The 12278-nt window shown below is 39.9% G+C and overlaps 1 protein-coding gene across 1 annotated transcript; it reads right to left on the bottom strand.

Moving 5' to 3' along the window:
* LOC109841186 lies at positions 1847–4177 on the bottom strand. Its single transcript, XM_020410085.1, has 4 exons — positions 2903–4177; positions 2326–2803; positions 2124–2242; positions 1847–2032 (listed from the first exon to the last, which is right to left on the bottom strand). Exons 1-4 carry the CDS (start codon positions 4175–4177, stop codon positions 1847–1849), a joined length of 2058 nt encoding a protein of 685 aa, XP_020265674.1.

Genomic DNA, 12278 nt, shown 5'->3' with positions numbered 1-12278 from the left:
AATCTGACATGTAAACTATCTAATAAGTCGCAATTTTAGACCTCGCGGGTATTTGTTTCCGGCTAGTGAGGAGAGGACGTGGGTTACATGTGCTTGCTCCGTTCAATGGTTGCATATCAACATTTAGGCCACTCAATTCATAAGTCGTTACAAATAGCTCCATTTGATTGTTAATTCTACTTCTTATTTGAACGTTTGATTAAAAAATAACTTAAAAAGTGGGAACCTAATAGCGCTTTCAATAAAAAAAATGGGGGAAACCTAATAGCACTTTCCATAATCTGAGGGACTAAATTTCAAAATATTATAAGATCTCTGGATCTAATAGCAATTTAATTCATTTAATGGGACTAATTTCAAAAATATGAAATATTTAAGGCAATATAAGGTTGGGATTGCTAGGCCTTATCCCATTGAATGGGATTCGGTTCCTTATCCGATGAAGTTTGAGCTGCCAACGTTACTCATGTTCAATAGCAAAGGTTCCCCAACCCAACACATCTACTACTTTCCTCAGCAGACAAGGACTGAGCTAAGGAAGGTTGGGACTGCTTGAACTTATCCCATCGAATAGGACTCTGTTCCCTATCTGATGAAGTCTGAGCCACCAGCGTTACACACGTTCAATGGTAAAGGTTACCCAAACCAACACATCTATTACTTCCATTAGCAAATAGGAAATGTATAGGGGATGACACCATCAAAGTGTGACTTTTCATTAGCACCCTTTAGGGGGTAGCCTTTGATTGGTTCCAAAATCTGGCTGAAGGATCAAACAAATCCTGGGTTGACTTGGAATCACAATTCTTATCCAAATTTCACCTGGATCAATCTGATGTAACAATAGCTAGGTTCCTTTCAGAGAAACAACGGGGAGATGATTCGGTCAGTGACTACGTTGAACGGTTTCACAATTTAAGCTTGTGTTGTCGAGACTTGCCACTGTCGATTTTACTCCAAACATGCCGACACAATTTTTTCTGCCGAGTAGAAGATCACATAGGAGCTGTCAAAGCCAAGGTTTTAAATATCGGATGTCGGGTTCATGTCGGTCGGCCAAAATTCATGTCGGATAGCGGAAATCGGGGATATATCGGGGGACATGAAAAAAATATCGGATTGCCATATCGGATAGGTTCATATCACATACTTGATAATTATATTGTTTAAACATATGAAGAAGTACATAACTTATTGATGTTAGGATCACTAACCAATTGTAGACACCTGATTCCCAAGTGCATATTGACACCATCCGAGTGCTTGACCTACAAAATATGAACATGTTGTTAGTAAACATAGAATAGCATATAAGGAATGAAGCGAGTGACATATAAATTATAATATATAGAATGAAAATCACAAGATTCATATCCATAGAGAAACATAAACAAAGCAAGCATACAACCAAGTTTTCAAAGTTACAAATAGCTCATAATTGTTTAACATCCAAAAGTAATTCCAAAATAGCATTGAAACTAAGATGACTATAATCAATCCTCATCAAAATCGAGAGTAGGAATATCCTCCTCATTCGACTCCGAGGATGTCTCAATATCTTCTTCCTCATCATCCTCCACCGGCTCCTTCCCCTTCGAAGAAGATGATACCGACATTTTCTTTCTTTTATAGGTTTGCATTCGTGCACTTTTTCGCTTTCTTGGATTAGCTCCCGAAATGTCACAAACTTGCCTAAACGTCAAACATTCTCCCGGAAATACTTCATCATCGCTATCATCCCCGTTTGAACCCATCAACCATTCAGAGACATTCTCCCGGAAATACTTCATCATCGCTATCATCCCCGTTTGAACCCATCAACCATTCAGAGACCATTTCCTCATCATCATAGGCGCACAAAGGATCCGTTTGAACCCATCAACCATTCAGAGACCATTTCCTCATCATCATAGGCGCACAAAGGATCTCTATCTACAACGGCATGTTTGTTCTTCAATTTTGCATTGAATTTGACAAAGACGAGGTCATGAAGCTTTTTGTGAGATAATCTATTTCTCTTCTTAGTATGAATCTACAAGTGAAAACATGAATTAGCACAAAATGCTATAAATCTACAAGGCTACAACATGATCTAAATTCAAGAAACATTATTAATTTATTACCATCTCAAATGTGCTCCAATTTCTTTCGCATGCCGAAGAGCTAGTTGTCAATGCCAAAATCCTCATTGCCATCTTTCTCAATTCGGGAGTATCATTCTCATAAAGCCTCCACCATGTAACTAGTTAATTCATATTTGAAAAAATTAGTAACTTATAAATTTGTAATAGAGGTTAATGAATTAATTATTAAATATAAAGTTACCTGGACAATCACCCTTAGAAGCTCCTCGCTTCGCATATTCATTTCCAAATGACCCTAGACGTTCTTGATAATTAGGTAATTGAGCTCCAATCTTTGTGAAAGTCGCATGGTCATTTGGGAAGATTTTATGCATACAATCTACAAGGGATGTCATGAAGGTTCCATCTTTTTCAATTTCCGTGTAAGCCGGATAATAGAAATATGGATTCAAGTAGTAGCCCGCTTTATGTAGTGAATCACAAAGCTTCTTATCGAATCTTGGCTTAATCATTTTGAATATGGGAATATATTTTTTCTCATCATTTCCAAGGGCTACTTTCAACTCTTCCAAAGCCACCAACATGTCTCCATATATAAATCCCATAGATGGGACTTTATCACCATCGGCCCTCCGGAGAACCTTCACTAAAGGATTGAAAATTTTGAGGGCAAAGTCTGTATTATCCCAGAACTTGTTGCTAGCAACTATCTCAGCAACCTACAAATAATACAAACAATCAAAGAATGAATGAAATATAAATGATGAAAGGAATACTTTGTAGTTATCAATTTTAATTTTTAAAGTTTAAATACATACCTTTTTGCCCGCTGTTGTTCTTGAAAGGCTACAATCCATCCATTGATCAGAGATGAACATCCGCCTCATCTCTTTCTTGTGATCCCTTAATGATTGCAGTGAGAGGAATGTCGTAGCAAATCTTGTAACCCCCGGTCTCACAAGATCACCCTTAGTAAACTCTTTAAACAATTGAAGAGGCTTGGTATGATTATATATAAATACCGATACACTCATCCCCATTGTAATGGCATTATGAATGGGTTTGAACTTGGCTATGTCGCATAACATCAAGTTCACGGTGTGCGCTGCGCAAGTGGTCCAAAATATGTTTTTCCTCTTCTCCTCCAATTTCTTAGAGGCCGCCATATTATTGGAAGCTCCATCGGTGACAATCTGCACCACATTTTCCTCCCCTAACTCATCAATAGCCTTGTCCACAAAGTCACAAATATAGTCAGCATCATGCTTATCGGCCGATGTATCATGTGAAGACAAAAAACATGCCCTCCCGGCAGAGTGTACAACTATGTTCATGATACTCCTAGACTTTCGATCACTCCAAGCATCAGTCATCAGGGAACAACCGTTGACAATGCATGTCTTCTTGAAGTTCTCAACAATCTCCTTCGTTGCATCCACCTCTCTCTGCAAGCAAGTCTCACTCAACTCATACATTGATGGAGCTTGTAAATGACTTCCAAACAGCCCCATGGCTTGTAGCATTTGATGGAAAGAGGGAAGTGTGGCTGTATGAAATGGAATGCCAGCTTCAAAGAACCATTTGGAGATGTATTGCATAACATCTTCCCTTTTCTTCTTTCGTAGCTTGGAGTCCATTGATGGTTGTTTGCCCTTAGCTACTAATTGGGCGGTCTCTTCGGGAGAACGAGCAGCAAATGAGTCCATTGGACCTACTGTCTTGTAAGAGGATGACGAGCTTCTTTGAGTAGTCAAGGAGTTATGCTCCTCCTCGTCATCCCCTATATGCACTTCACTCAACAAATTATGGATCTTTGTCTCCTTATCCTCCTTGCTCTTCTTTGCATTCTCCATCATTTCAGAGACTTTTCTTTTAACATCATCAGGGACTTTTATACACGGTGTGCAATTCCCTCTCTTTTCGGCTAAATGAGCTTTGAATCTGGTAATCCCGCCATTGAATGTCTGAGTGCAATATTTGCATTTAATCTTGTTGGTATCGGAGCCAGCTCTCTCCCCATATGCCCAACATGGATCTTTACCGCCCGGTTTTGATGTTGGCGGCTTAGTAGACCCTTGTCCTTCTGATGACATGTTCCTAAAAATTATAATAGACAACATATAATTAGTTAAACAAACTTAAAATCAATTACATATTTACAATTCAATCAAATAATTGTGCATCATGATTCATGCATGTAAATAACAAAAATTTTTTTTTCCTCTTTGTTAAATGCTAACAACAATTTAAATTTGTTGCATTTCAATTTTATAATTCAATTACTATTTTTCCTCTTTGTTAAATGCTAACAACAATTTAAATTTGTTGCATTTCAATTTTATAATTCAATTACTAACTTCAAATTAATTTTATTTGACATTTATTTGTTGCATTTCAATTTTATAATTCAATTACTAACTTCAAATTAATTTTATTTGACATTTATTTGACAAGGGAAAACTGAAAAGAAGGGGGAAATTAAAAAGATTGAAGGGGAAAACTGAAATTTTACTGATTTTGATGAAGTTTTTATCAGTCAGCAGCAGATTCGGCACAAACTGAAGCTGCAGGGGAAAAAAATCAAGTTAGCAGTCAACAACATAAGCTGATTGTAAATATCTCCTATGCATTAGGAACTGAATTTGTTATATTTTAATCACAGATAATTCAATTACTAACTTAAAATTAATTTTATTGACAGGGAAAAGATTCAAGAGGGAGACTTACCTGATTTTGAGAAAAAAATCAATAAAAATTAATTTTATTGACAGGGAAAAGATTCAAGAGGGAGACTTACCTGATTTTGAGAAAAAAATCAATAATTCCTTTTACTTAGCAGTCAGCAACTTAACAAGAGGGAGACTTACCTGATTTTGAGAAAAAAATCAATAATTCCTTTTACTTAGCAGTCAGCAACTTAGCAATCAGCAACTAAACAGTCAACATCAGGACCTTAGCAGAAATTCCCTTTTACTTAAAGTCTGAAAAGATGTTAAAAAAATGTAAACAGATTTGTGAAAAAAGAACCTTAGCAGTTAATGTAAAAAAATGTGAATAGAGAGAGAGAGAACATTGTGCGATTCTGAAAAAAAAGGGAAACAGAGGCTTACCTGTGACGATTGAAGCCAGTGACGAAGATGACTTCGGCTTCGATGGCTTCGGCTTCAGATTTCAACGATGAAGACGAGTTTCGAAGCTTTCAAGGACGAAGACGAGAAGGCTTTCAAGGACGAAGTCAAGGCGGCTCAAAATCGATGAAGACGAGAAAGCTTCAAGTTGCTTCGATGGTGCTGGGTTCGTTTTTCAACAATGAAGACGAAGATGAGAAGGCTTCAAGCTGCTTCGTTTGGTCAAAGACGAAGACGAGAGAACCCTAGGGTTTTTTCAACAACGACGAAGACGAGAATGGCTGCGTTTCGAACTAAGCCCTAGGGTTTTCTCCTTTTTGTTGATCGGGTCTCTTATCGGGTTCGAACTGAGCCCAATGAATCCAACCAAACCAAACCCAATCGCCTGAACCGATACTTTACAAAAATCGGCCGATTTTTGCAAAGTGGAATATCAGCCGAAATATCCGATTTTCAGCCGATATATCCGATTTTTAGCCAAAAAACGCCATCCGACTTTATTTGTCCCGTTTCGTGTCGCTTGCCCACTCAAACCGCAATATCGGCCGCCATGTCCGACATGGCGGCCGATATTTAAAACACTGGTCAAAGCTAACTCGTGGAAAGATCTGATTGACCAGACAAAATTGCCGAGAAATTCGCTGAGAGATTCAATCAACATAATCTGTGGCCAAGCGACGAAGACGATGATAGTGAGACAAGACAATCCTATTGTTCGCGGGAAAAATCGTCTTTGTTGATGTCATTGTTTCCTTAAGCAACAGTTTATCGGTTATAAAAGATCCGGTCTTTTGATAAGATCCGGTTACAACAAAAGCAAACAAATAAAAAAAATTATAACTTTCCTTCTTTTGGAACAAATCACAAGATCTTGTTTTGCGGTCTCTTGCTTGTGTTGGTTCTTTGCCTGCGCCAGAGTTAATCCGTGGACCACCGCGCGATCTTGATCCGGTCGGATTTACACGGTATGACGGGTGCTATTTCACAAAGAAAATAACAGCCGAGGGGATTATTTTGCTAAGGAAATAATAGCCCTAAGTAATCGAAATCGACCAAGCGAAATTGATACTCTTCTCGGGATCAAAAACCAAGTTTTGATCCGGAGGATAACCGTGTGGATCTCAGATCTGATCTCTCTTGAACTCCTGCCTTATTTGACGTGGATGATCGCTAAGAACCAGATCTGAAAAGCCTGAGTCTTCCAAGCTCCAAAACTCTGAGGTTTAGCTCTTGATCCGGCAGAGTTTCGCCTCCAAAGTTTAATCAAAATTCCAACCTCTCAAAAATGAGCCCTCCTTCTCTATTTATAGGCATTTCAAACCAGATCTGGGCTCAGATTTGGGCCCAGATCTGGGTGGCTCGGCCACTGAGCCACCAAAAGGTGGCTCAGCCGGCCACCTAGGTGGCTCGGCCTTGGCCGAGCCACCAAGTAGTGCTCGGACACCGAGGAGCCACCTAATAGGTGACTCGGTTTTTGGCCGAGCCCGTCCAGCTGTGTTTGGTTTTTGCCGTTTTCCTGGTTCGGCGTTTATTCGAACTTTATTGTTGATCTGAGGACTCTGATGGATCCTGATTTGGCAGTAAATCCACTTTGGTATTGTGGTCTAACGATCATGCTTGGATATATCGCCCGATGGTTCGTTGGTTTGTCGAATCACCATGCCGAGCTGTGTTAAGGGACCTATAAGCAGTTTTATACGCCTACACCTATGATGATGAAAACTGGACGGGATAATCCTCTTGATTGAAGTTCAACACTCTCTGAATGTCATCAGATAGAGCCACTAACCCAGCCTCTTACGGCTGTGGCAATGCTTCTTCAGCAACGCGAACACAACCTATCACGGCTATGACAATGCTTCTTTGAAAACGCTTCTTCAGCAACGCCAAACCAACCTCTTATGACTATGGCAACGCTTCCCCAGCAATGTCACCCTAGTTTGTCAGCTTCGTCTTGTAGGGCATGAGCCTTATTTTCTTCGGTATGTCTAATAGTATAACCTCTGCTGAAGCAATTAGTTGTTAAAATTAACATCACATCTCTACTTGGCTCCAAATGCATTAACACCATCATGCTAACATTATACCTCTAAACGGTTTTTCCTTTTTTGAACCAACTGGTTAACATTACAACTTTATCGGTCGCTCCCTTTAGCACGTTAACATTACATCTCTGTCAAATTTCTATTACTATTATGTTAACACTACACCTTTGAACAATACTAACTTTACAAAATAATATGTTAACATTACACGTCTATCAATTTGATTCTGTCGATTAACTAACAATACACCTCTGTTGCCTTCTATTATTAGATTTGACCGATTTTATATTACACTTCTGTCAATTCACTCTTGTCAAAAATTGATTAGTTAACATTACACTTCCATCAATTTCTTACTGTTAAGTTAACACTACGCTTTCAAACGGTAGTCGTCCTTGGTACTCTTTCAAAACCGGTCGATTAACATTACACATCTGTCGATCCTTTTATTTGACATGTGAACATTACACATCTGTCAAATTCCTTAGTACTATTATGTTAACCCTATATCTATAATAATAATAACTTTACAAACCTGATATGTTAATATTACACCTCTATCGGTTTAATTCCGTTGACTGGTTAACATTACATCTCTGTCGACTTCCCTGCTATCATGTTAACACTACACCTCTGAATAGTATGTACCATTGGACTTACACCTCTGTCAGTTCTCTTTCGAGTCGATATGTATTACACCTTTGTCGATCTCTTCTAACCTCCAATGGGATTATGGGGTTAAACTGTTTCCTAACCTCCAATAGGATTATGAGGTTAAGCTGTTCCTAACCTCCAATGGGATTATGAGGTTAAACTGCTTCCTAACCTCTGACTGGTATACGAGATTAAACTATTCCATACACTCCGATGAGTATACGAGTATAAACTGTTTCTCTATGTTCTAACACCTTAAGATCTTAAACGGTTTAGACTCCAATAGGTACATGACTATAAACTATTTCTTATGCTCCAACTACACAAAAGCCTAAACTGTGGACATAATGAATCTTCCTAGATCGATTGAGATGATGGAATACTCTAGCTGCATATGAGTATAGATTATGATTAAACATTAGGCTAAGCTTCAACAATCATACCAACATGTAGCTACACTCTAGCATTTATGCCAACATCCGGCTATGCTTTAGCAGCTACGCAAACATTTAGACATGCTATGGTAGCTTTGCCCATATATGGGTTCTAAACACATTAATTAGAAAATCTTAATAACAAGCACTTCAAAATGCAACCGAGCATTCAACCAAGATGAGTCTAATGATAAAAATCCACATCCAACATTACACCTCTGATAGCTAAGTAGTCAAATGGAGATATGTTTAGCCTAAACAAGATGACTCAAGCTATATTCAATAGTGCACCTATGGCTATTACACAAATTATTTTGATCCCTATTATAAGCTAAAAGTAGGATCTCGAAAACTTCCAAGAGATCTTGTAGATAATTAAAATATACTCTCTCTTGGACCAATGCTCAGTTCGCGTCCAAGAAGTGAACACTCATGGGCTAAACACTTCAGATGGGCTCAAGCATCAGCATATGGTAGGATACAAAACCCCGTGAATTTTGAAAGAATAGTTGATTTATATATTGATAAATGAGTTCTAATTATGATAAATATCATTTATGGATGAATAATTATATTCACTATTGATTTGAGATCAATTAAGAATATATATGCATCAAACACCGATGCAATTCGAATATGGAAAAATGACTAGTTAAGAGTATATATATATTACACACCAATATAGTTCGAATATGGAAACACTCAAAAGACAAAGTTGTAGGTCTCTTCAATAGTTTTCTAATGCATCTTAAATCACTTCATTCTGAGGTCGGACAAAAGAGTTACGGGCAAACTACCGAAGACTATTTTTCCAGTATGACTAGGTTTCCTGTTTTGGGTTGGAGCTGTTTTGTTTCGGGGTTGCAGCTATATAAATACATGTTTATAAACAAAAAACATAACTTTTCATCAGTATTTCAAACCCTAGTAGCCCCTCTCCTCCTCTCGCAAACCCTAGCCCTAGATTTGTGATTTCGGGGAAGTCTTGTGAGGCGAGAAGCGGGGAGAAGGCGAGATTTGGGCGTTTGGCGTCGAGGGTTAGTTTGCTGATTGTTTTAGAGGGTTGTGCATGTAATAAGGCAAGATCACCTCTAAACAAACTTTTCTCTTAGTTTAAAAATAAAGTTTTTACGTGATGTTTGTAATTAATCTCATGCTTAGGGTTAATCTAATTTGATAGAACCTAATTTGTGATGTGATATCTTAAACACATGCATAGAACAATAGAGCAATGTAGTGTGTAAAAATTGGTTCTAAATGATTTGTATTAATTGAAATTGAATTGCAAATCAAGAATCAAGTTACAACAGAAGTGAAAGGAGTTAGTTTGATCCTTTCTTTTTTAACGTGGGTTCTACTAACGTGGGTTCTACGGTAGCGATAGGATGCCTCCCTCGAATGTTTATATCGAGTTTGCTTCCCTTGGACGATTCGATCGAAATTGCGGTTGAACTTTAGCGTGTAGTATAAGTTCTTATGATTGAGTTTGAAGTATCCGAGCTTGAGTCGAGATCAAATACTCAAAATAAAGATTGATTCTTTTATCACCCAAAAGAGCCAATTACCAAAGAGATTTCGATCTCAAAAAGGCTAAAATGAAAGAGTTTCCAAAGAGCCAAAGATTAGAGCCAAATCCAAGTTCTCAAAAGCTAAAAACTGTTAGCCAATGATCTCCAAAAGCCAAAAAGATACAAGATCTCCCTTCTATAGTCGATCGAGGCTTTTTTTATAGAGGGGAGCGGTTGTAACCAACCCCTTGGATTGTGGGAAGTGGGCTTAACCACTCCCATAATTCAAGAAAATGGTTTTAACCGCTCAGGCGAGTTATTTAAACACTCGGGTGAGCTTGCAGCTGAGCTAGGCGAACATGCGAGGTTGTCAGGTGAGCCTCTTAAGTATTCAGCCGAGCTTAATACCTGTTGGTGAGCTTGGTTCGTGCAGGCGAACCTCTTGCAAGCGAACTTAGTTCGTGCAGGCGAGCTAAGCATTTAGATGAGCTTGATTTGTGCAGGCGAATCAAGTATACAAGCGAGCTTGACTCGTGCAGGTGAATCAAACACTTAAGCGAGTTTAGCTAATTTGCTAACTGGCGAATTAAACTGTCAGGCGAGCTTAATTCTCTTTAGGCGAAGTCCACTGCGTAACTTTATTGGTCATCTCATCGGCCCATGCTCCTCTGAGTTCAAATCTTCGTAGAGGCTCTTAGGGCAGTTTATGGATGCATCGGCTTTCTAGGAAAAGAAACTGCGCCGACATCGTGAACCATGTTGGATGGTGTCTTTGTCTGGTCGTTTTGTTAGGAGTTGTGACCCTGGACGTCTGGGATTTCCTGAGATGGGGATTCCCGTTGTAGAAATCCCGAAAGACGATATTGTACTCCATGGTATTTGACAAAACCGTGGTGGCTTTCTAGAGTCAGCTCCAGGGAGTACGAGTGACTGGACCAACTTGGATGGAGGATTCTCCCTTTTGAGGATCATGCAAGCCGCATGCTTCGACCACTAGAGCTTGCTTCGACTTTGACGGTTCGAGCACATGTTGGAGAGCCATGGTTGCTCTTCCCGAGAAAGCAATCAGCTGGCAAACCCTAAGTTTTTCCCGCAATCTTATCCTCCGGAGATGGGAGTTCACTTCAAAGAGTCGCCATGGTCCGAGTGGCCGACCACAGACTTTAGCACTGCTCCTTTGCTCATATGAGCTTGTCTGTTGATTGGAGCTTGAGTGACCTTGGATCTTATCATAACCCATATCTTAGAGGGGGTTCAGTTTTGTGATCCAACTCCAGGCTTCCTGGCTGCCTAGAAGGTGGAGTTCGTCTGTGGTGGTGATAAGAAGCATGTGCTGCATGTTCAAGCTAGATAACCACTCTTGTGGTGTATCTTCTTATGGAGGGATTTCGGGGGTGTTGAAAGCAGCTCGACCATCTGGTGGATAGCTTACTTAGTAAATATTCCCCAGAAAGTTTGTGGAGGCTATCGAGGACTACCCGTATGTTGGTTCCTCGTAGTCATAGACTAATCCTCCTTAGCTTGAATGATGCAACTCCGGAATTCATTTAGCTTGGATTGTGCAATTCCGGTGGTGTCATTTAGGGTGAGTAGAATCAAACCCTTGTTCAGAACATGCCATCTTCTCTCGAAAAAGAGAGGACGCACCACGATGGGCACCAAACTTTTGATGCTCATGATCACATAGTCAAACGTATCCTGGAGAGCAGGATAGGTGGGGATCCGAAGAGGGATCCTTTCCCCTCGGGCCATCATCGGGACGAGACAGGGGAGATTGATGGAGGGGTCGCCTTCTTCTTTGACTTTATGGTTTGTTCTTCGAACAAGGCCTGATGCTCCCACTACACAGACATAAAGGAGAGATCGTGAGAGGGCGGGAACCGGTTCCCCCGTGGTACCTCCAACGATCAAGTCAATTGTTGAGTTTTGAGTTGGGGGTTTAAGGGAAGGTCTTAAGACTCAAGTGAGGTCCTGGAAGAGAATGAGAATGTTGATGCTCTTGAGGGTCAGAGCTTAAAGGAAGGAGCTCTCGGGAGCTTACCTCCTTGTGTGTTGAGTATTTTTCTCAAGGATCGGTTAAGAGAGCTTAATCCGGTCTCTCTCTCTCTCTCTCTCTCTCTCTCTCTCTCTCTCTCTCTCTCTCTCTCTCTCTCTCTCTCTCTCTCTCTCTCTCTCTCTCTCTCTCTCTCTAGGTTTTTTCTCCTCCCCCTTTCTTTCTGGTCAAGAGGGAGGCTTTTATAGTTAGGATTTGTACCTCTTTGTAGTCCCGTGAGGAGGTCAAAATGGTCATGCCCCGGAGGGCGGTGGTGAGATACATGCTGGATGTAGAGCTATCCCTCGCTTTGACAGATGTTGGCTGGTAATTGGTAGGGAAGTCATTCCGGTTATGGGAGAGTGTGCCTATGCAAATTTCGGGAAGTGACTA

The sequence above is a fragment of the Asparagus officinalis genome, chromosome 1, assembly GCF_001876935.1.
Source record: "Asparagus officinalis chromosome 1, Aspof.V1, whole genome shotgun sequence".
Taxonomy (NCBI): domain Eukaryota; kingdom Viridiplantae; phylum Streptophyta; class Magnoliopsida; order Asparagales; family Asparagaceae; genus Asparagus; species Asparagus officinalis.
Note: the sequence above shows the minus strand (reverse complement) of the source record. Positions and strands in the feature narration are given on the sequence as shown.

Excerpts from the sequence above, each read along its gene's own strand:
- LOC109841186 (XM_020410085.1), bottom strand. The coding sequence starts at position 4,177 with ATGTCATCAGAAGGACAAGGGTCTACTAAGCCGCCAACATCAAAACCG. Across the intron at positions 2,804-2,902 it reads GAACAACAGCGGGCAAAAAG|GTTGCTGAGATAGTTGCTAG; the intron begins GTATGTATTTAA and ends TATTATTTGTAG. Across the intron at positions 2,033-2,123 it reads ATTGGAGCACATTTGAGATG|ATTCATACTAAGAAGAGAAA; the intron begins GTAATAAATTAA and ends TTTCACTTGTAG.